This window comes from Scyliorhinus canicula, chromosome 1 (genome assembly GCF_902713615.1).
Source record: "Scyliorhinus canicula chromosome 1, sScyCan1.1, whole genome shotgun sequence".
NCBI classification, from domain to species: domain Eukaryota; kingdom Metazoa; phylum Chordata; class Chondrichthyes; order Carcharhiniformes; family Scyliorhinidae; genus Scyliorhinus; species Scyliorhinus canicula.
The window spans coordinates 140865017-140890515 of NC_052146.1; the positions used below are offsets into that span (position 1 = coordinate 140865017).

At 46.0% G+C, this 25499-nt stretch overlaps 1 protein-coding gene across 2 annotated transcripts in view; it reads right to left on the reverse strand.

The window, feature by feature from the left end:
- Positions 1–3647: 3647 nt before the first annotated feature.
- LOC119968041 (transmembrane protein 35B-like) overlaps positions 3648–25499 on the reverse strand; it is an 89987-nt gene continuing 68135 nt past the window's right edge. Inside the window, exon 3 of one of the 2 annotated variants that reach the window (XM_038801141.1) lies at positions 3648–5486. In XM_038801141.1, the coding sequence (XP_038657069.1) occupies positions 5356–5486 (131 nt within the window). In that variant the 3' untranslated portion in view covers positions 3648–5355. Of the gene's footprint in view, positions 5487–10496; positions 10801–25499 lie in introns of those variants that run through there. The other variant, XM_038801149.1, reaches the window with a different exon arrangement.

Below are 25499 nucleotides of genomic sequence, written 5' to 3' on the forward strand. Positions count from 1 at the left end.
GTCATAATCACTTTCGTCCTCAATCATTGAATATACCGCCGTGCCCATGCACGAGTGGAGGATGTGGAGTTTCTGCTCCTTGGTGGGCTTGCTGGCTGCAGTTGTCAGGTAACTGTTGAAACATGCCTGCCAGTGTTTAAAGATTGCAGACGCATTTGAGGCATGCGGGTTGGTGCGGAGGCAGTCAGGCTTGATGCGTAGCTCCATTCCAAAATTCTAGCTGATTAAATTGATGTACCATCAATTGGACGCGAGACACGATGAAGATCCAAACTGTGGCTTTAATCAGCTAGTTGTTAGCCCAGTGGTCGACTACAGAGAAAGGCTGACTGCCGGGAAACCTGGGTACTTATACCCCGCCTCGGAGGCGGGGTCTACTTGCCTATCGACCAATTGGTGAGCAGTCACATGACTATTCCCAGCCAATCAGACGAGAGGCACATGACCAGCCAGAGCCAATGGGAAACCAATGCTCTGCACCAATGGCAGTGCTCCCACTCATATCACCACACCTCTCGAGTGCCGAACCTGACCCCAGTGAATCAGGCACTGTTTTCATTGGAATTGCACTAGTTCTATGTGGTGCTGGTGTTAGCCCATTAACGGATCCTGAATTGCTCGGGATCTGCGCCAATTCCGTGATCATAGGACACCACCGAGTCAGTCCCAGGGTCAGCACATATGACGCGATTCTCCGCTCCCCACGCTGGGTGGGAGAATCGCGGGAGGACTAACCCTAACCCCCACACCATCCCACCTTCTCCACACCACCCCTACACCACCTTCCCCACACCACCACCACACCACCCCACCTCCCCCCACCCCCAATCGCCCGGACTCATTTCACGCCCCCCTGGCACCCCCCGCAATTCTCCCACCCCCCGCTCGGAAGAATCGTTGCTTGCCATTTTTCACGACGACTCTCCGACCTGGATGGGCCGAGCGGCCTGCCGTTCGCGACCGTTTCACGAAGGCAGAAACCACACCTGGTCGCTGCCGTCGAGAGGGGAGTGAGCACCACGGCCGTGCTCGGGAGGGGACTGGCCAGCGATCGGTGCCCACCGATCGTTGGGCCGGCGTCTCAAAGTGACGCACTCTTTCCCCTCCGCCGCCCCGCAAGATCAAGCCGCCATGTCTTGCGGGGCAGCGGAGGGGAAGACGGCCACCGCGCATGCGCGGGTTTGAGCCGTCATCCGTCGTGACGTCAGCTGCGCATGCACAGGTTGGAGCCGGCCAACCTGCACATGCGCGGCTGACGTCACTTAGGCGCGCCGGCCGCGTCATTCTCGGAGCGCCACCTTGACGCAAGCGTCAAGGCCCGGCCGCCGAGAATAACGGAGCGGCACTCCTAGCCACCCGGGTGGGGGTGAATACGGTGAGAGGAGCGGCCTCCGAGGCCGTCGTGAAAGTCGGCCGAGTTCACGACGGCCTTCCCGATTTTTCCCGGGAGCGGAGAATTCCGCCCATAGTCACTGAAATGGAGAATCCAGTCCCTTTTCTTTAAACTATGTCACTGGGCAAGATTTTCCAATCCCCCAGCCACGTATTTCCCAGCAGCGCACCATTCACTGGAAGCGGGATTCTCTACTCCCAACGCTTATCAATGGGATTTCCCCGCAGGTGGGGATGCGCTGTCGGCAGGAAAAGTGAACCCCAACATCCAGAGAATTCCGGCCCCTATTTCCTCACACAATGTTCTTCCTCTCAGGATTCTGATGAAGGCCCCAAATAGAAACGTTAACCTTTCCTTCCATTTGAGCTGCTGACTGCCTTGCAGTGTATTTCCAGAACTTTCCACTCTTTAATATGTTTTTACATAATTGCCCTAAAATATACTGCTAATACCTCAAAAACTTCCACCACTGATGAATACTGTCTGATCCAATCCAGTGACAATGCTAATATGCAGCAAGGAAAAGAGCATAAAGTTATGAATTTCTTTTACCAAGCCTGATCCAAATTGACATTATCTGGGTCATAAAACATGCTTGTGAATGACTTAGCTAGTGGAGGAAATCCCCTTTGACATTAACTTCCTGCTCTCACGGCCCTAGATAATTATGATGCTAACCTTCCAGTAACAAGATGTTAAAAAGAGCCAATCATAGCAACCCAAAGAAATGAAGCCACGTCAAGTACAGGATGAGCAACGTCAGTACCAGCTAAGGCTACATATTGGGTCAGCTTTCAGAGAATCATGGTTTCCTGAAGCACAGAAAAAAAACTAAACAATGGGGTGGAGTTTGGGAGGGGTGGGGTTACAAGAATTCACTATTCTTAAAATTGGTCTTTTTCAGTAAGAAATGTTATCTTTGAAGATCACCTTACCGGTTCAAAAGAAAAATTCTGAAAAATTTCCATCCTTTGATTTTGACTTATGGCAATTCATTCGAAATAATCCTTAGTTTCGAACAAAGTCTCGCAACTTCTGATGATATATCCCAATGAGCTATTAAGACTGAAGTTGAGGTGGATGGGTTACGGAATCATAGACGGGATATTAAGATACAAATCAATCAAAGCCTAGGTGAAAGGTGGTACATGCTTGAAGGACTGAATGGCCTACTGATCTTATATTTACGGCCTCTAAATATGGGGCTGGATTCTCCGCACCCCGATGCCAAAATCGCGGCTGGCGCCGGGGGGGGGGGGGGGGGGAGGGGGAGAGCATTCAGTTTGACGCGGATATCGGGATTAGCGCCGGTTCGCCAATTCTCCGGGCACCAAAAAGTGGTGTCACGGGGGGGGGGGGGGGGTAACCGCACCGCCAGAGGCCATTACCAGAAGCCCATAACGATATCTTCCGCACCCTGACCGGCCAAAGTCCCGGCGCCGTGAAACTAACCCGGGCTAGCCGCTCGGGATACTTGCGTGGGGGCTGCGGACTCAGTCATCGCCCGCCTGGTCGGGGGTGGGCATATCAGAGGCCAGGCGGGTATTATTGGCGGCCGGGGAATGATTGTGCAGGGTTTGAGGGTCGGGCGCACGGCCGATCCGGGGGGGGGGGGTCCTTTGTGGGTCTACCTCTGCGATCCGAGTCCGCCATGGAGTATGGCGCGGCCCCTGGAGGTACGGGGTCCCGTATCTGCAGCAAAAGCTGCAACATTTACTCTGGGTCCCTGCGAGCCTCCTGCAGGGTTGGGAATTTGTATCCCTTTATTCCAGGATTTTCAGGAGTGAAACTCCACCGTTTTGACGCCGGCGTGGGGACATAGTCCCAACAATGGAGAATCCAGCCGATGGACATTCGGCAAATGGAAGCATAATAGATTCATACAATCCCTACAGTGCAGAAGGAGGCCATCCTCTCGATTCATAAAAATCATACAATCCCAACAGTGCAGGAAGCCATTTGGCCCATCAACACCAACCCTCGGAAGGAACACCCTACCTAGCCTCCACCCTATCCCCATAAACCCATCTAGCCTTTGGACACCAAAGGGCAATTTAGAATGGCCTATCCATCTAACCGGCATATCTTTGGACTGTGGGTGGAAACCGGAGCACCCGGAGGAAACCACACAAACACGGGTAGAACTTGTAAACTCCACAGAAGAGTCACCTAAGACCGGAATGGAACACAGTTTCCTGGTGCTGTGAGGCAGCAGTGCTAACCACTGTGCCACCAAGGGTGGCTAAGACAATTATTTAGAACAGAATCATTTTAAGTTTGTTGGGAATTAATTACATTAAAGCAATCGTTTTACTTGATTCTCAAAATGCTAAACAATACAGTCAGCATAGCTCAGCAGGTCGAGGGCTACATAGAACTGAGGAACATTACAGAGACATGATGAGGTGATAAGTGATTAAACACAAACATGCATCAATAGAACACAAGATGATAGAAAGGGAGGTGCGGTTTCCCTTTTAAAATGAGAATATTTCAAATTTAACAATGCATTCCATCTCTTAGTGAATAAAAGTGCGAGAAGCTCGGATCAAAGTGCCAGGAACATCAGCAAGGCAATGAAAACTCAATAACAATGAAGTCTTTGGTTTAAACATAATGAACTATCGCCATTATTACTATAACTGTATTGGCCGAGTTTACAATCCCACCAGTGCATAGAGCAGGATATTTGCAGTTGAGCACATGTTCAATCCTCCTCCATACTTTCTTATCACAGGTTAACAAATTTCAAAAGTTGAAGAATATACAGCGAATTATAGGCGGAACTTAATATCACTCCCCAGTGGTGAGTTTGGAGGCACGGAGTATTTAATCAAGCAGGAAGGGGGAGGGTGGGGACCTCGATACCGCCCCACCTCCACGCAATTGAATCCGGGATGAACGGCTTTGGTTGCTGGCTCCATTTGCGGTGGGGGGTCCCTTGTTTAAAGGCACTCATTGCCAGATCAAAGAACCCAGAAGCGGGAAGGGTGAGCTTCCTCCTTGTCTCCTAACCCCTTACACCGTCCCCCCATGATGCCCGCCCCATAGCCCCATTCCCACCTCCACTCACCATTGGCCTAGGGACCCTCAGCCTCCAGTGGGTGCATTACTGGCAGATGCCACCACTCCCAGTGGCACTGATGGCAATGGAGGGGCTCCAGCCTCTGATTGGCCAGTAGCTCTCGGGGTACGGGACTTCCACCCAAGGCCCTTAATCCTAGGAAAGGCCCGACCCTAGCATCTGAAGTGCCGGATGAGTACTAAATACCATGGGCCTTCCCCAGCAGAGGCCTTATGGAGCTCCTGCCAGTTCTCCAGCTGGCAGGCTAGACCTCCGTCGTAAACATTAAATTCCACCCTATATGTTTTAGTCCATTAACACCTCCAAATGTGAAATGTTCCCTACTATCAGACTGGTCATATAATTAATAGTTTGATAAATGTAATGGCATTTGAACACAATTAAATCAAATCGGAATGAAGCCATTATTCAATATTATGCCATTTAGAAATACTTCTGAATGCTTTGTTTCCAAATTCTTACCATTATCATTCCACTTTAAAATATTCCCAAAAAATTTTGTTTCCTACAATCAAATTAATCTACCTCGTGAAATCTGGTAACAAAAAGCACAGACCAGAGATGCCTACACCTGTTGTCACCAATCCAAACTGCAAACTTAGACTTTCAGTGACTGCTTGTCCCTTTGTCTTTCCGATCCTAAGCCCTCAGCCACATGCATTACAAGAAAGCTATTTAGCTCTTTATGATTCCACTAAATTTTCAATAGACTATATTCCCTGCTTATTCCCAGCAAACTGACTAAATTTTGATCAAAGCATCATATTAATCCCCTTCTGTTGCAATGTTGGTCAGACTTTCCTTTCGCTTTAAAAAAATCAGATACTGCGCAAGGTCCAAACTGGTCCAAGGCATCCAACTCTGAACAGTAAGTTGGTTACTCTTCCTTCTGTTTCTCTTTGTCTCTTCGCCACACGTAGAGAAGTAGCAGCAGTAAGCCAAGGCAGACACTCGCTGGAATGCATGCGTAAAGGGGTTTCTTCAGCACCAGTAGGAACCAGATGGCACCTGCAGTCATAAACATAGACGGTTAAATGCTATAGTCTCTGTCTTTTACAATGTTGACAGCACTCTCCTGAACAGACAGAAACTATTCCAATAGACCAGTCAAGGGATGGTTGCTTGTCCAAGGAAAATACCAACATACAAAACATGCATAATTTTGCTTTTAGTTTTTTTTCCTTCCATTTTGAGGGTGTTGACTCATATGCCTGATTTACTTGTTACCTCTCTGTTACCCTTCAGGCCTATGACCAAACTGTAAGTGTTGGCAGACTATACAAAAGTGTGAAAGACAACTCAACACATGCACTTTACAGTGAGATTCAAGTGGAGTGGGAGCCCTGGTTGATTTTTACCTCTTTAGGCCAGAGGTACTGAAGTCAAATAGCACCCTAGCTGAGATACGTCAAGTACAGCAAAACAACTTTGATTTGGGAAGCACCAACACAGCATGATAGTTGGGTTAACAGTCCCAATGTGTCGAGTGAGAATTAGGCCAAACAGTCCAAAGCACTGTAAACAGGTTCCCCCAAATATCTGGAAGTTTGCTGTATAAAATTCACTATTATTTAGATTTTTCTTTTAGTGCATGAATTTTTATGTCACTAAACATGACCTTAAAAATACTTTTTGAAAAATTGCATTCCTTGAATTGAATTTTTGGGACTTCATTCCAAGTCATTCTCGATCAGTAAACACACCATCCAGAGATTTCCAAATAAAAGGCATGTCCACGGAGTATAAATTGAAGGGTGTCCTGTTGAAATGATTAAGTGGTCTGGCCATGTTTAGTTTGGTCAATAATATACATGGGGAAGGTTCATACTGGGGACCTGGAGCAGCGCTTGACTGGGAGTTTCAACTCAGGCGAATCCTGATGAATCTGGGGATGGGCCAGGTTTCCCCCCCTGGTGGACCAACTCAAACTGACCAATTATCCAGGGTCAGGGTCATTTCAATAATGCTAGCCTTTCCTGGTTGGGTTCCTAAATCGGCCAGGGAAGCCCAACTGAGGGAAAAAGTAAAATCACTGCAGCACGTCAGCCATAATGTACTGGGGCCAGCTGTCCTATGAAGAGGAGTGTATTTTCTTTCAAATTGTCAGTTGGGTGCTACATTTGATTCAACTCCCTACTAGGCCTTTGAAATGTAAATTCCACTTTCATGCACCATATTAACCTGAGGCTCAAAAATGAATTGAAGCACCCAGGGCTTATGACACGATGCATATCATCAAGAATGTTATATATTCCCAACTTACATTTCCTTTGATGCTCATCATATTTGGGTAAATCTAACCTGTCACTTCCAGCCCAAACTAATTGGCAATGGCAAGGAGACTGGGTTGATGGTGAATCGCCGAAGAATTCTTCATCTGATCTCTGGAGTTATGCTCAGAACTAGCAACGGTTGTGGTCCTCGTGTTGGAAAACTGAATCATGAAAAGAGGGGAAGAGCATTTTGGGCTAAACCTTGATAGCAGGACACTAGGGCACAAATTCAAACTGGCAAAGGGCTAAGGTCATGAAGTCTTCATACTGACTCGCCATACACATGCAATGAACTTCAACTCAGGCAATAAAAGTCTGAAACAGAGGTAAAGTTGGAGGTGCAAAGAGTTAAGTCGGGAAGATGCACCTTGCCCATATTTCTTTGCACCTACTTTGGGAGAGCCTATTAATTAGTTACACCCCCTAAATGCCAGTTGAGAATTCTGCCCCTACTTCCTCTAAGTAACGAAACCCTGAAAATGCGGTTGACGTAATAATAATCTTTATTGTCACAAGTAGGCTTACATTAACAATGCAATGAAGTTACTGTGAAAAGCCCTTAGTCGCTACATTCTGGCGCCTGTTCGGGTACACAGAGGGAAAATTCAAAACATCCAAATTACTTAACAGGACATTTTCGGAGCACCCTAAGGAAACCCACACAGGTACAGGAAAACGTACAGACTCCTCACAGACAGTGACCCAAGCCGGGAATCGAACCTGAGACCCTGGCACTGTGAAGCAACAGTGTTAACCACTGTGCTACCGTGCCACCCCATTGAAGCCAAATCGACCAAATTGTTTGAAGCCAAATCATTGACTTGCAACTAAATTTTACACAGATCAATATCTTTTGAGTTGGAATACGTAGGTTAGTGGAGGAGTTCTCATAAACAGCGGCCAAAGAAACACATCATTTTTAAATTGTAAATTGTTTATAAACTTTCATTATGGAATAAAAATAGAGCAAACCTGCAGACACGATTCCAGACAGTACAACTGTCCGTCCAGTGCTATACATTAAAACAGTAAGTGCCCAACTTCCAATCCCTACTTTGTGATGGGTTGGTATATCTCAGAACAGGTAGTGCTCTGGGACAAGTTTGCAAGGAGCAGAACTTGGAAACCAGCTGAGGCTCCGGCATCTTAACGCTCTTCATCAACTTCTCCTTGAAAGTTTGTAATAATTAAGTCTGGTGGCTTTAATTTTAGTCCCCAACTCATCCTGGATGTCTGGAAAGGTCTAGTGGCACTTACCTCGGAGCCAGAAGCTCTGGGATTTGAGTCCCACCCCAGGACCTGTTGGTGTGTTGAAAGGATTTGCGGGTTGTTTGGATAGGGGAGGGGTTGCACGCTAATCAAAAGGGTAAAGACAGATGATCAAATTCCAAAAACGACGCAATAATCCTGCAAGACAAAACCTCATCAGCCGTAGCCTTTTCAAAAATGCTGTCTATGATTAGATATTGGTGTTAAGTAGGATTGTGCTGATGGTTTACTTGTGCTAACTTTAGTCTCAGCCAAGCCATCAAGTTTATGTAGCAGTTGATGAGGATATCTTTTCCTGTCAATAAAAAGAGCTTCAAAACCAAGCCGAACCCTTCTGCCACCATTTTATAGTTCTCCTGAAATTAAATAAAAATTGTGGCTGTCACAGGCTTAAAAAAGCCGAGTGGTATTTTGTTCAATTGGTCATTTTTCAAGACCTCATGTTGTCATTCATTGCAACAATTAGCACACAGAGGAACATAATAAAGGCAGCTGGAACTGCCACCTAATACAGTGTTTTTCAGACAGAATCCACAATTTTCAGAACTAATCAGACTGTTTAAGTATTCATGTCCCAGTAATCAAAATCAGTATAAATTCTGCCTCAGCACTGGATCAGCCCCACTGTATGCAAGTAAAAAGGCAGAAAATTCCTTGCTGATAAACACAGGAGATGGAAATTTCTACCTGATGTGCCGTCCTCCTGAAATGCGACGTTGATGAATAAGTTTCAAGGCTTCTTCTCCCATAGTACAATGGAGAGACAAGCACTTGCCATTCATCTGAAGTGTGCGGGCACAGCACTCAGTTACTAGAGCACGCGGAGTTTATCTGCATCAGCATTGGTTTCCCTGCCAATACAGGAACCACCTCCATAACAGGATCATCATTGCCTCACGCACTGCTGATTCCTCACTAATACAGAAACCACATAAAAAGCTTTTCCAGAATGCATCCCAACCCTCCCAGGCTACTCCTTTAATGCACAACTTCCAGAAAACCTTCATCTGTGTAATAGTTTTATGAAATACAATGTCATAATTAGGAATGGGCAAAAGGGACAAATTAGAACCAAATTACTATAATTTTCCTGGGAATTAATTCCATTCAGAGGTTTACAATGTATTTCTTCTTTAATGGAACCTTTTTATTTGCTTTTCAAAATTCAGGATGATACAGTGAGCACAGCATGCAGCGACCTTTACAGAATAAAAGAATAAAACAGGCGATTCAACGTACGTCAGTCTACAAATCAGTAAAACACATCATGGTAGAGAGGGACGTGCTAGTCTCTGTAAAATGAGAGTATTTGAACATTATGAGGAAGGTATTCCATCTCGGAGTGGAAAAGAAACAGGTGCTGTAAACATGGCTCAAGGTGCCAGGAAAATCAGTAAGACATTTCCAACTCAATAGTGAACTCTAAACAAAAAAAGAAGACTATGGTTTTAACACACTAACCATCACCGTTATTACAACTGTATTGAAATTAACATCATTTACAATCCCACCACTGCACAAAGTAAGATGGAACAGGGAAAGCACATGTTCACTCCTCCCCGACATCTCCCAAGGATTTTTCATCATAGGTTAAAAAATTTCAAATAAGTGCAGCTAACCGTATGTTTACTTCCCTTAACATTTCAAATGCCTTCACCCATGAACCCCCCCCCTCCCCATTGGCCATGTAATCAACTGTCTTACAAATCCAATGGCATTTCAACGCACAAAAAAGCTTGTGATTATATAGCGCCTTTCCTGATCTCAGGCTATCCCAAGGCGTTTCACAGCTATTGAAGTATTTTTGGACGGTTAATTACTGTTGAAACATAGGAAATGCAGTTGCCAATTTGTGTGCAGAAAGCTCCCACAATCGGCATTATGATAGTGACCAGAAAAATCTATCAAAGTGAGTTTATTAAATCAATTCAAGTTGAGTGAGCAATATTGAGCAGGACAGTGGAGACCTCCCCTGCTCTTCTTAAAAACTTTCATGGGATCTACGATGTCCACCAGACTATTAGTTCAGCCTCTTGTCTGACAGTGCAGCATGCCCTCAGTACAGCAATGAAATATCAACCTTGTGCACAGACCTCTGATGGAGGACAATGAGCATGCAACCATCTGGCTCAGAAGCACAAAAGTCTACCCACTGAGCCATGGTTGATGCCAGTACTAGAAAAATGACACAAAAGCAAAAAAACTGATCATAACCAAGAACCCTGTAACACCTCGAAATGCCCCCAGTTTTCAAATTCTTACCAAGTTCATCCCGCATTAAATAACTCATGGGAAATTGTTCGCAAATGTTTGACTCAAAAACAATAGTATACCTACTGAAAGGTGGATTTAATGTAGACCAAAGGTGCCTACATCTGGTTATTTCAATCCTGCCTGTCAAACTGTAAGCTGGGATATTCAGTACCTGAATGTCCCTGCCTCTTTCAACCCCCCCCCCCCCCCCCCCCCCCCACCTTATCTATTCCTGCATTATTAGCTGCTTATTCCCAGCTGACCTTCTGAACTCAATCTATTAATCCCCTTCAGTAGGCATGTTGTACATACTCTGCTTTTACTTTTGTCTCTATGATGGTCAGACACTATTCATGATCCAAATTGGTCCCTCACGGCTGGAACTAGCAGTGTTGGTTATTCTGTCTTCTGTTTCTTTCTGTCTCTTTCCCAGATATATAGCAGCAGTAGCAGTAAGCCAAGAGTGCAGGCAGACGGTAAGCACAAAAGAGGTTCTTCTTTTAGAATCAGGAAGGAATACAGCTCACCTGCAGAGTCATAAATAAAGATAATTAAATACACTATCGGCCACCTTTTAAAAAGCTCATAGCTTTTACCTGAACAGTACTCCTGGTTTTAAGCGCAGAAACTATTTGATAGGCTGTGTCAATGGGGGGACCACTCATTGAAAGTAAACTCCAACATCTTAAAACAACGCTTCATTTAGTTTAAAGGTTTTCTTTCTTTCTCTGTCTCATGTTAGGCTGTTGAGCCACAAGCCTAACAACTTTCTTGTTGCCTTGCTCATTCTTCGTGCTAAGGCAAGGCTAGATGTTGGCAGGAGCACGAAGAGGATGACACAGCAGAGCCCAACTGCATCACCAGCAGATGTTCAACACGTGTATTTTCCTGTAACATTCACTGGATAGTGATCAGGGGTGGGAACCCTGACTAATTTATACAGCCCTGGCTGAGATAAGCTGATTACTGCAAAACGGCCTAGGCTCGTGCAGCAGGCTCAACAGAGCTTCAGAGTTGGGCATCAAACCCAAGTATAAGGAGAGATTAGGTGGAGCTGACTTAAAGCATTACTGAAAAGATGGCTTTTGGAACACACTGAACATGGGACATTCCTAGTGCACATGGTTCAGCGGGGGACGAGTCAGCTAGTTCACTTGGCTGGACGTCTGGTTCGTGATGCGGAGCAAAGCCAACAGCGCGGACTCAATCCCCGTACCGGCTGAGATTATTCATGAAGGCAGCGCCTTCTCAACCTCGCCCCTCGCCTGAGGCAAGGTGACCCTCAAGTTAAATCACCACCAGTCAGCTCTCTCGCAAAAGGGGAGAGCAGCTTACGGTCCTCGGGACTGTGGCGACTTTCATTTTTTTTATCTGGTTCAGTGCTAAACCAGTCAAATATTGCTGTCAAATTTCAAGGGCTAATTAATTCACCACAATCACTTCAGCAAAGGTTCTTTGATCGGGAGTGGTTTCTTCTGGATTAAAAGCAGCCATTTAGCAGATTGTGAGCAGCCCTTTTCAATCTGTGTTTTTAAAAGTGTTAGGAGAAAAGGAAAGTCACAAAATGTTATTTTAATGGGAATTTAATTTTAAAAAGACTTATGTCACCTAATGGCCGCCCTGCATGCTGCTTCTGAACCCATGGCAAGAATACAGGTATGGGGTACCCTAAAAGAGCAGCAGGCAGAGTAAGATCGCATTCTAGTGACAAACAAGGCATCCAGCCTTTGCTCCAGAGTCATCAGTAACTGAGTCATTCTGACATTTGCTTTTCCTGTGTAGATTAAATTATAGAGAACTAATGAATCAATGCTTCAAAAGTATCGGACCACCGCTTGCTGTGTTAAATTGAATCCGCATAGAGTCTGGAGTTCCCCTTCGAGAATCAGATTGCATCCTGCGCATAAAATATTTCACAATTCTTCTATTCTTTCATTGTATAAGCAGCTAAATATAAGAAACCGGCAGTTGGCAGCAGAAAAGCAGATAGATTTATGAAAATGGTGAAAGGTTGAATTTTATTGATAAAGCAGCAAAAGAGAAGTGTGAGAATGTGGAGAGGCAATAATTAATTAAAATCAGGGGGGAGATTCAGCAATGAGACGGCCAGCAGACAGAAGCCAGTAACCATCTCAGGACAGTGGAACGCCATTTAGGGTGAAGTGCTAGCGTTGGATGATTACGATAGTGGGACCTTGGGAGACTTGATTCTGCAGCTTGAGAATCTGAAGTAAATTTCGAGCCGAAGAGGGATTTAGTTTGGATTCTGAAACCTTGTCACAAGCTGCTGTTGTACAGCTTGAAAAGCTAATCCCAACTCCATAAATCATACCAACAACATCCCGTCTACCTTTTGATCTATTCTGCTGGGTGTTAGCAGGCAATTATATGAATGGACTACTTTGAACTGGATCATCAGCTTTGTTCAATAAAGTAACAAACAACCTACTTATTAAATATTTATTTATAACCCACTAACAAAATAACTGTGCAAGGAGTTATGGAAGAAACAATTTTATGCAATATGATTCTGTTATTCAGAATGGCAACAATAAACAACAAGCCTATCTTGCCATGACTGTAATAATAACCCAGCAAAACTTTGCAAACAGCTAACAAGTTACTCAACCTCAACCAACACCACCAGACAGATTGGTCATTCATCTCACTGCTGTTTACAAGACTTTTCTTGGCTCACATTTGTCTGCCTTTGCTCACATAACTGTGAATACATTTTAAATGTACCTTATTGGTCATGAAGGTCTTTTCAAAAATGAAAGGTGCTATATAAATGCAGGATCTTGCTTTTGTTACGATCTCAGCTGATGTTGTTACTGGACAGCCAGGGCCCAGAGTAGAACCCGGCTCAATAGATCCTACGTTTTATTTTTTGTTTAAGAGACATGAATGAACATAGTCACAGAATTGTCAATTCACTTTCAACAAAAGGAAAAGATTAACTGCAATAGACTACTCCTTCATCCCAGCTAAACCTTTGCAGATAACACAAGTTACAAAATCTATCTAATACGCTAATGTTTTCAGAAAGTTCACAGTCCATGTAAGGCCATACGTGAATTGTGGTCAGACACACTGCGCTCTGAAACCAAGTGACAGATGCCCCCCAAAACAACGCCTGTGGACTTCTCATCAAATTCCTCCCAGGTGCTTGTCCCACTAGGAGACAACTCGCCTCACTAGATCTCTGACTTCCACATGTGGGTTTCCAAACTTCACTCTCGAAGGCCACACTTTGAAATCTTCTTCCACACAATGTTTTATCTCGGATACTTTCACCAACAATTCACATCCATGGTTTCACCCTCCCCTTTTAGTATTCCTCTGCCCTGGATCATCATGTTCGTTCAAGTTTCCACGCACTCTTTCAGGTACCCAGCCATGCCAACAGAACACCACTGCTTCACAGGCTATGTTACAGTGTCACCAGCCACAGGATCACCATGGAAGCACAGTTTCTCACTTTACCAACTTTAAATCTGATTCCTGCAGCTGTCCTTTTAATTCAGAGCCCTTTCTCTTCTCTTTGCTTTAACTTCACGGACAGAACTTTGTTTCTTTTACTTCACAGGCCTCCTGGAACCGTCCTCTGTCCCATTCCCTAGTTTCTGGAACTTTCTGTCCCTTAGCCTTCTGTCCTTTGTGTTGTCCCGTCTATACTCGCAATTTCTGAGGAAAGCTTCTTGCCTCTAAGTTGCCTGGTTCAAACTGACTCAATAGTTTCTGCTTTTCAGTGTGGACCTCTGGTTGCTAAGCAGCAGCTTATTCTTTTCAGCCCTATAATTGCTTTTACATCGTAAAACTTCCATTACAAAGCAGGCAAAGTTTAAAGTGGAGCTACAACCTGTAGATTTTTGTAAACCTTTGTTTAAATGAAGCTCAACTGACGTTTTAATCCTTAGCACACAAATGCAAAAACACAAAAAATAAACTTCAACTTGTACCTTACTTCTAACTCATGCAATACAAATTTAAATTACGGGTAGCAAGGTGGTGCAGTGGTTAGCACTGCTGCTTCACGGCGGCGAGGACCCGGGATCGATCCCTACCCCGGGTCACTGTCCAAAGGAGTTTACACACTCTTCCTGTGTCTGCGTGGGTCTCACCCCCATAACTCAAAAATATGCAGGTGAATTGGCCACCTAAATTGCCCCTTAATTGGAAAAAAAAATTAAAACAAAAGAAAGACAAATGTAAAGTACTTAAGCTATTTCTATTTCCATACACCTCCTTAATTGTTATAAATGATCAAATGTTTCTGATTTTAGCTGTGGTGCTTAATTGGCCAAATGTTTGCAGTTGAAGTAACGTAGAGCGCAACAGTGCTCAATCACTGGCGGGATGCTCTGTCCCGCCTCGCCACATTTCTGCCTCAACCTGCCGGCGGGATGCTCCATTACGCCGGCCGGTCAATGGGGCTTCCCATTGTGGGGCAGCCCCATGCCGTCGGGAAACCCCCGGGTTGCCGGCAATATGGAGAAACCCGCCCCACATGTATGGGAGGGTATGAATTTGCAGTATTTATGTAATAGATATCCAGAACATACACCAGAGAAAGTTAGAGCTTGTTCATTCCAGAGTAAGTGAATTTTTAATCAGAAAAGTAATTCACGATCACGCTCAAATTACCTCTCTAGTTGAAAATTAATATTTAAAAGTGTAAAGTCTCATATTTACTGTTTCTTTCTGTCTTTTGTATCTCTCTCTCAATCTCAGCTTTCTTCCTTTCTCTTTATTTTGAAAGCTGTACATGATTTGGCACTAAATTTACTATTCTAAATGGTATCACGTGGTTTAGACTATGGGTCTCACTATAGATTCTTTAAATTGCTTGGTTAAGGACACCCACTTGTTCCCTGTTCATCGCTGACTGTGAAATCTGAGCTCATAGAATCATAGAATCCCTACAGTGCAGAAGGAGGCAATTAGACCCATCGAAAGACCATCCCACATAGGCCAAATTCCCCCGCCCAATTCCTGCAACCCCACCCAAGGGACAAATAGCATGGGCAATCCACCAAACCTGCACATATTTGGACTGTTGGAGGAAACTGGAGAACCCAGAGGAAACCCACACAGACACGGGAAGAACATACAAACTCCACACAGGTCACCCAAGGTGAGAATCCGAATCTGGGTCCCTGGTGCTGTGAGCCAGCAGTGCTAACCACTGTGCCATCATGCCACCCCAAAATGATGCATATTAACTTTGAGACTCACACCACCATCTGCCCCATAACTTCCCTCCATCACTCTAGAACTCCCAGAATCGCCTGAGGATCATCACAACCAAGCGAGGGGCAAGGTTGAGAAGGCGGGGGCTTCATGAATAATCTCAGCCAGTACGGGAATGGAACCCGTACTGTTGGTCTTGCTCAGTATCACAAACTTACTGTCTAGCACACTGAGCTAAACCAGCCCCTAACTAATGTCTAATGTGCTGAAAAATTGAGATATATAGAGGGCGATACTCCGAGTATTGTGCCACTCCGGCGCGCGATTCTCCGAGGTGCGGAGAAACGGTGCCATTTACGCTGGCGCATTTGGCGCGGCGTCGGCCGCTGGAATTGGCGGGGCCACCAATTCTCCGGCCCGGATGGGCTGAGCGGCCGCGCCAATACGACAGAGTCCCGCCGGCGCCGTTCACCTCTGGTCGCTGCCGGCAAGAACTCTGCGGGAACGGTCAGGGGGTGGCCTGTGGGGGGGTGGCGGCTCCCTCAACGCGGGGGCCCTCCGATGGGGTCTGGCCCGCGATCGGTACCCACCGATCGGAGGGCATGCCTCTCCCCCCCAGGCCTACTTTATGGCGCAGCCGGCCCCTGAATACTGACGCCATGTTGGTCGGGGCCGGCACGCTAAAGAAGTCCCCCGCACATGCGCAGGTTGGCGCAGCCCAACTGCGCATCCGCGTGTTGTTGCGGCGTGTGAACCGCTCAAATGCCGTGCTGGCTCCCTATGGGGGCCAGAATCGGTCATGCCAGGGCACAGTTCACGACGTCGTGAAACGCGACGGTGTGCACGACGGCGCAAACACTTGAGCTCCATATCGGAGAATCGCCCCCATAATATATCCACAAGTCCTTGGATGTAGCTGTAATTGTTAAATACAATACATCACATAATGATATATATTTTTAATTTGAAGTATCGAATTCTTTTTTTCCAGTTAAGGGCAAATTAGTGTGGCCAATCCACCTATCCTTTACATCTTTCTGTGGGTGAGACCCACGCAGACATGGGGAGAATGTACAAACTCCACACTGACAGCGACCCAGGTCCTTGGCGTCGTGAGGCAGCAATGCTAACCACTGCGCCACCGTTCCTCCGTCACATAATAATATTTAAGGGTATAGATCTTGTTTAGTTCTTCATTGCAATTTTAAAAAAGTAGTCAACAGTAAAAGGATACTTGAAACAAGCTTTGTGGCGACTAAAGGTTTAGTCAACTGGTTTTCAGAAGAGTCAGATGGAATAAGCTGGAGATTGAGAGGCACAGAGTTCCAGAACTTAAGGCCCAGACATTGAAGACATAGTTGCCAATGGTGAAGGGATACTGACTATATGCAGAAAGGATGTTTTCCCTGGTTGGGGAATCTAGATCCAGGGGACACAGTCTCAGGATAGACCATTTAGGACCGATCTGAGGAAAAATATCTTCACTCAAATAGTAGTGAACCCGTGGAATTCTCTACCACAAAAGGCTGTGGAGCCAAGCCACTGAATGTACTGAAGAAAGAGATAGGCCATTTTTTTTAGATTTTAATGGCTTCAAGGGGTATGAAGAGTAAGCAAGAATATGGCATTCAGATCGAGGATCAGCAATGGTCACATTGAATGGTGAAGATCATAGATCATAGAATTTACAGTGCAGAAGGAGGCCATTCAGCCCATCGAGTCTGGACCGCCCTTGGAAAGAGCACCCTACCCAAGGTCAACAACTCCACCCTATCCCCATAACGCAGTAACCCCACCCAACACTAAGGGCAATTTTGGATACTAAGGGCAATTTATCATGGCCAATCCACCCTAACCTGCACATCTTTGGACTGTGGGAGGAAACCGGAGCACCCGGGGGAAACCCACGCACACACGGGGAGGATGTGCAGACTCCGCACAGACAGTGACCCAAGCCGGAATCGAACCTGGGACCCTGGAGCTGTGAAGCGATTGTGCTTCACAGCAGGCTCGAAGGGCCGAATGGCCTTCTCCTGCTCCTGGTTTCTATGTTTCCATATCCCAAGAGGTTAGAGTTGGAGAAAAAGTGTCTTCGAACGGTAAGATTGGATTGGATTGGATTTGTTTATTGTCACGTGTACCGAGGTGCAGTGAAAAGTATTTTTCTGCAAGCAGCTCAACAGATCATTAGAAAAGGGGATTCAAGAAAATACATGAGAATACATAATAGGGCAACACAAGATATACAATGTAACTACATAAGCATTGGCATCGGTTGAAGCATACAGGGTGTAGTGTTAATGAGGTCAGTCAATAAGAGGGTCAGTTAGGAGTCTGGTGACAGTGGGGAAGAAGCTGTTTTTGAGTCTGTTCGTGCGTGTTCTCAGACTTCTGGATCTCCTGCCCGATGGAAGAAGTTGGAAAAGTGAGTAAGCCGGTGATAGTGAAATGCGAGGTCATGAAGGAATTGGAAAGTGAATCTTAGACTTGAGACATTGGAGGATCAGGAATCAAAGTGGTCTGGAGCCGGGAAGGAAAACTGGGTGATCAACAGTTCAGCGGGAGTGGAGTCGTGAGGTTTCACGGACAAGAGAAGCTCAGCAAGGGCCGAGGGGAGATAGGAGAGAAATGAGAAAACAATGCCGGTTCAGGGCAGGGCAGAGGGAACCTTGAAACAGAGTAACTTATCTAAAGAAAGCAACACAGCAAAGGAAGCTGAATGGGATGGTCAGATGAATGTTGGTGACAAGGAATCCCATAAGCTTCTAGTTTTGAAAGTAAGGTTGGGAAATGCAAGGCGGTTAAGGATTAGGCTGCTGATACTGAAAAGGAGCTGGGCATTACAATATCTTTGCTTTCCAGGATGGTTTTGGAGTGGCAGAAAGGTCAAGTAGTTCTTGATGTGGTCTAGTCAGATCTTGCTATGGATGGTTGAATCTGTTATGCACGAGGGAGGCTCCTTTAAGCCCCTTGAATTGAGAGAGTAAAGAAAGGAGCCCATATCAAGGTGAACAGTGAGACTCAAAGTAAGGGTTTTAATGAGAAGATGTAGGCAGAGTTTGATTGAGCACATTGGCAGTTGTGATATTATCATGGTAAAGTCAGGAGTTTGCAAAAGGAATTGAAAGTAATTTGGACGAGAGTTTATTTTCAAGGGCTGACACGGTAGGGTCAAGGGCTGACACGGTAGGAAGTGACAATGGAAGGAGCTGGTTGATGAGGAGCATAAGGCAGTGTTGCAAATGGCCTTGCCTGATGGTGGTGTAGAAGTGTTTCGCTTTTATTGTCTCAGAGTAATGGCAAGGTGTAAAACAGAGTTGTTTTGAAACTCCTCAGTATCATACCAGTCATTGCTCTCCGGCCCGGAGTTTGTGGAGTCATGTGAGAGGGCACCTCGTATGTGTGAGTCAGGCAGGCGCACCTTTAACCGCTGGCTGCTTAACACTCTGCGGACTGCGAGGAGATGGTGCTTGTCTAGGCCCTTGGCCCATGATCCCATCAACATTCCCACTCGATGAGACAATCTGGGGAATGTTTTTCTTTATTCTTCAGTATTCCGGATGGTTCGTGTGGCCTGGGCCTCCCTGGGCCATCAGTCCTGATGGATCACCTCCCCACCTTTTATGTGCAGATACTCTCCTTGCTCAACCTTTGGGCATTTTTCAGCACGGACCGGCAGGGCTTTTCCAAAATGATCCAATTACATATGCAATTTTGGCGAGGCAAGTAACACATGTTACAAGTTACTTCCCTCGTGTACTTTCCGTTTGAGCTGGGTTTTTACTTTAATGACGAGAGCTGGTTAAAAACTTGCAGATCTTTTCAATAATGAAAACCACAATTAAAAAATACTTTCGTTTACCAAGCCTCTGGGACTGGCTGGTTACGAGAATGCATGGAATCGGCAAAGTAAACAGCAGTTTCCTATACGCAGTAAATAAAACAGAAGCATAAATTTTATTTTTAAAAAATCAATGATAAGCATCATGTTGAAATTCTCCCATCACCTCATCAGCTTCCCCTGTGATTTTACAAATGTCAAATCAATTCCCACCGAAAATGTATAATGGATGGAAAATTGCTCAATTTATGCCAATTGATTGTACGTCTGGAATCATGAATCTTATCCAGTTTTGTCCACTGGTCTTATTATTGAAACTGATATCATGTAAGAAAATCATACTTAAAATCATAGTATAGCACCACAGAACACCTACAGTGCAGAAGGAGATCATTCAGCTCATTTAGTCTACATCATCCCTCTGAAAGAGCACCCTACCTAGGCTCCCTGCCCCACCCTATCCCCATAGCCCCACATAACCTGCACATCTTTGGAAACTAAGGGGCAATTTAGCGAGACCAATCCACCTAACCAGCACATCATTGGACTTGTGGGAGGAAACCGGAGCACCCGGAGGAAACCCACGCAGACACGGGGATGGCACTAACCCTACCAGTAAGCGACCTGTGATAACATTAAATTTTGGAATACTGGGCGGGATTCTCCCATCGCATGGCTAAATGTTGACGGCGGCGTAAAAACGGGAGTATTTTACGCCGGCGTCAACAGGCCTTTTGGCGCCCAATTCTCCGGGCCACAGAGGACCAGCACGGCGCTGGAGCGGTTCATGCCGCTCCAGCTGCTGATCCTGGCATCAACTGAGCGGCGCAGGGTCCGCGCATGCGGAATGGCACCCGCGCCAACGCGCGCATGCACAGTGGCTCCCTTCTACGTGCCGGCCCCGACGCCAAATGGCGTAGGGCTACAGGGGCTGGCGCGGAAGAAAGGAAGCCCCCAACCCGAGAGGCCGGCCCGCCGCTCGGTGGGCCCCGATCGCGGGCCAGGCCACAATGGAGGCCCCCTTGCGGGGTTGGACCCCCCCCCCCCCCCCCCCCCCCCCCCACAAGTCGCCCCCGGACCCCGGTGAAGGTCCCGCCGGCTCAGAGCATGTTAGAACGCTGCTGGCGGGACTCAGGTTTTTTACCACGGCCGTTCAGCCCATCCGGGTCGGAGAATCGCGTGGCCCCCTGGCGATTCTCCGCCCCGGCGCGGGGTCGAAGAACAAAGTATCCCGCCCACTAAACTTGCAAACACCTTCAGTGAAGCTCATGAAAATATTCACACATTTGCCATTATTCTGTACTTTCACAGAAAAACCCCTGTGAATCAATTGGCTGAGTTTGGTCCATTACAATTCCATAACATGGGAGAAAACGCGGGCTGCTTTGGTCCATTGGGTGAATGGGCTTGGATGAGTTTATATGGATCAGTGCCTGTGCAGCAGCTCACATTAGCTGATTAATTGCCCAACAACACAAAAGAAAAATACTGCAGATGCTGGAAATCTGAAAGAAAAACAGGAAATGCTGGAAACACTCTGCAGATTTGGCAACATTTGTGAAGAGAGATTTCTAGTCATTGATCTTTTGGTTCCGATGAAAGGTGATTAACCCGCAGCATAATTCAGTTTCTCTCTACAGTTTGTGCCTGACCTATTCAATTGCTCTAGCCTGATTGACCACAGTTACAGAACCAGCCCACAAGGCACCATAGGCATTGGCCAGGTCCGGGGGAGAGGAGGATTTTGTAACCACAAAGAGACCGAGTCACTGGGCAGCCAGAGTTGAGCCCTCTCCACATATTATCATGCAGCCAGCAAGCAATCAAATAAGGCAGTTTAGTGTTCAAACATGAGTTGCATTAAAACTCCACATATCAATCCAACATGCAGAAAAGCAAAGGGGTAAGAGGGCCAATCCACGGCTTACAAAGGAAATTAGAATTGGTATCCGATCCAAGGAAGAAGCAAACAGATTGGCCAAGAAAAATAGTAGGTCTGAGGATTGGGAGCAGTTTAGAATCCATCAAAGAAGGACAAAGGGATTGATTAATAAGGGGAAAGTACAGTACAAAAAGAATGTTGCAGGGAACATAGAGACTGACACTAAGAGTTTCTATAGATATGTGAAGAGAAAGAGATTGGTAAAGTCAAATGTAGGCCCCCTACAGACAGAAACAGGGGAATGCATAATAAAGGGCAAAGAAATGGCTGAACAATTGAATACATACTTTGGTTCTGTCTTCACAAATGAGGACACAAATCGATACCAAAAATGCTGGAGAATGAAAGGTTTAGTGAGAGGGGAGAACTGAGGGAGACCAACATGAGTAGAGAAATGGTACTGGGAAAATTGATGGGATTGAAGGCGGATAAATCCCCAGGGCCTGAGAATGTGCATCCCAGAGTGCTTAAGGAGGTGGTTCTGGAAATAGTGGACGCATTGGCGGTCATCTTCCAGGATTCTATAGACTCTGGAACTGTCCCTACAGATTGGAGGGTAGCTCGCATCACTCAGATATTCAAAAAGGGAGGCAAAGCGAAAGCAGGGAATTATAGACCAGTAAGCCTAACAACGGTAGTGGGGAAAATGCTTGAATCCATTATCAAGGACTTTGTAGCAGAACATTTAGAAAGCAGTGGCAGGATCAGCCAGATTCAGCATGGATTTAAGAAGGGAAAATCATGCTTGACAAATCTGGGAATTCTTTGTAGATGTAACCAGTACAGTTGACAAGGGGGAGCCAGTAGATGTGGTATATTTGGACTTTCAGAAAGTGTTTGACAAAGTCCCACATAAGAGATTATTGTGCAAAATTAAAGCACATGGGGTTGGGGGAAATGTTTTGAGGTGGATAGAAAACTGGCTGACAGAGAGGAAACAAAGAGTAGGAATTAATGGGTCCTTTTCAAATTGGCAGGCAGTAACTAGTGGAGTACCACAGGGATCGGTGCTGGGACCCCAGCTATTCACAATGTATATTAATGATTTGGATGAGGGAACAAAATGAAACATCTTAAAGTTTACAGATGATACCAAGTTAGCTGGGAGGGTGAATTGTGATGAGGATGCAGGGATCCTACAGCAAGATCTGGACAGGTTGGGCGAGTGAGCAAATCAATGGCAGATGCAGTATAATTTGGATAAGTGTGAGGTTATTCACGTTGGAAGCAAAAACAGGAAGGCAGATTACTACCTGAATGGCTGTAAATTTGGAGAGGGGAATGAGCAGCGGGACTTGGGTGTCCTTGTGCACCAGTCGCTGAAGGTAAGCATGCAGGTAGAGCAGGCGGCAAAGAAGGCTGATGGTATGTTGGCCTTCATTGCGAGAGGTTTCGAGTATAGAAGCAGGGATGTGTTGCTGCAATTATACAGGGCCTTGGTGAGGCCACACCTGGGGTATTGTGTGCAGTTGTGGTCTCCTTCTCTGAGGAAGGATGTTCTTGCTCTCGAAGGAGTGCAGCGAAGGTTTACCAGACTGATTCCAGGGATGGCGGGACTGTCATATAAGGAGAGATTGACTAGGCTGGGATTGTTTTAGCTGGAGTTCAGACGAATGAGGGGAATCACATAGAGACTTAGAAAAGTTTAACGGAACTAGACAGGGTAGATGCAGGGAAGATGTTACGAATGATGGGTGTGTCCAGAACCAGGGGTCACAGCCTGAGGATTCAGGGTAAACCATTTCGGACAGACATAAGGAGACATTTCTTCACACAAAGAGTGGTGAGCCTGTGGAATTCATTACCACAGAAAGTAGTTGATGCTAAAACTTTGAATATATTCAAGGGGCAGTTAGAATATAGCATTTGGGGAAAATGGGATCAAAGGCTAAGGGGAGAAAGCAGGATTAGGCTATTGAGTTGGATGATCAGCCATGATCGTGATGAATAGCGGAGCAGGCTCGAAGCGCCAAAAAGCCTACTCCTGCTCCTATCTTCCATGTATCTTTGTGAGTATGTATGACACGCCAGCAACCAGAGGGCTCCATCATGTATCATGACCATGGTTAAACACGGCCGTAATCCTGGATAAACGTGGCCCATGAGCCCGGGTAAAATGCGTCCCTGAGAGCCTGGATAATAGAGCCCTGGATAAACACAGCCAGGAGCCTGGGTAAGTGTGGCCTGTGAGCCCGGGTAAGAGAGCCCTGGATAAACACAGCCAGGAGCCTGGGTAAGTGTGGCCTGTGAGCCCGGGTAAGAGAGCCCTGGATAAACACAGCCAGGAGCCTGGGTAAGTGTGGCCTGTGAGCCCGGGTAAGAGAGCCCTGAATAAACACAGCCAGGAGCCTGGGTAAGTGTGGCCTGTGAGCCCGGGTAAGAGAGCCCTGAATAAACACAGCCAGGAGCCTGGGTAAGTGTGGCCTGTGAGCCCGGGTAAGAGAGCCCTGAATAAACACAGCCAGGAGCCTGGGTAAATGAGGCCCATAAGTCTGGGTAAACGTGGTCCGTGAGCTCGGGTAAACATGGCCTGTAACCCCAGATAAACGCCGCCCATGACCCTAGATAAACGCAGCCTGTGAGCCTGGATACATGCAGCCCATGAGCATGGATAAATGTGACCCATGACCCTGGATAAACACAAACCGTGACCCTTGATAGATATGGCCTGTGACCTTGGACAAACAGAGCTGTGACCGTGGATCAACATGGCAGTAAATCCTTTTAGAATGACAAAAAAAAATCAATTGCAATTGAAATAAAGGCCAGGATTCGCAGTTGCGAGTCCGCCCCGCTGCCACTGCTAGCGCGGATGGAGATTTGGCACGCTGTTCGCTGGTGGCAGTATTCTCACGCCCGCCACTTGTCAATGGGAGTTCCCACTGAAAGCATTCCCACACTGCCGGTGGGATCAGAGAATCCCACCCCCAGCAAACGGCCAGAGCATTCCAACCAAAACCAAACTGAGATTTCCATCAATTTCTTGCTGAATTTGATTCAGGTCACAGCAGAAATATTTGCATATTCAATCTAAAATGAAGATAACCCCGTGTTTGATTTGTAAAATATTTACTTTCTTAACGCTCGCGGAAAATTCACAGATGTTTTGAGGACATTGAATGAAAGAGGTTTTTATTCTGGTAGTTGAAGGTTTAAATAGGTCATCCGCAGCTGTAAAGGCAGAGATGGAAAATATTGCTGCATAAAAGATACACAGGGCAGATTTGACTGTGTCAAATTAGCAATGACTCCAGAAATGGATTTTTCCGACATTCAGGAGCCTGAAAAGCTAGCCAGCTAGAATGTTTTCCTTTGGGCACCATCTGTTAACATGAAATTAATGCTTTGCAATTTAGCTCCCTTGATGGCTCTGTTGATTAATGCAATGCCTGAGTGTGGATGTAGAAATATTCCTGGCTTAATCTAAAACTGGGTTTAATTTTCTGATCTCAGACAGAGCTCGACAAATGCCCTCATTGTTGCCAGGGCGCCCGTCCCTATTGATATCCTCCAGCCTTACAAATGAAGAATGTCCCTCGGGACAAGTCTCAGAGGGCTGCATGGAATCGTACATCAGTGCGACTCAGGGAGTGGGATTAGATTAAAGATTTAATACCAAGGAGATGAGTGTGGCATTGTTGCCAATCATTAAAGTCTTTGCTGATGATAGGGAAAAGTAGCTTTGTTTTTCTTTAAGTTGATGTCGGTTGACGGATAAATATTGGACAGGAGTGTGGAGAATTACCCTTCTATTTTTCCAAACCTCCGTGATATCATTTCTGTCCTCTCAAGAGGGAAGAGCTTGGTTTATATTGAAGACTGCGCCGGCAACAGTGCAGCACTACCATAGTACTGCATTAAAATGTCAGCCGAGATGTCAAACTCAATCCTCTGGAGTAGGTCTTGAACCAGGGGTTCCTGGCTCAGAGATGGGAGTGTTACCATGAGAGGCATGGCTGACACTATAGAAACAGAGAGGAGACAACAAAGTAGAGAAATAGCAACTGTGCAGTACGGAAGTCTATCTCCGTTCCAGCAGACAGGTTATTTTCATACCAGACAGCACCCAACAGGCCTGGCCAGGTTGGTGGGTTCTCAAACCCACAAGGTATTTAAGAACTATTGTTGCTACAGGTCAATCATGGGGCACTGCAAGTTAAAGGCAGTACAGTGAGTGTGGGTAGGTGTCTATATGTGCTTTCAGGATTTAAGAGTGTGGTATACAACTGCAGCATCATCAGAAGCCACTC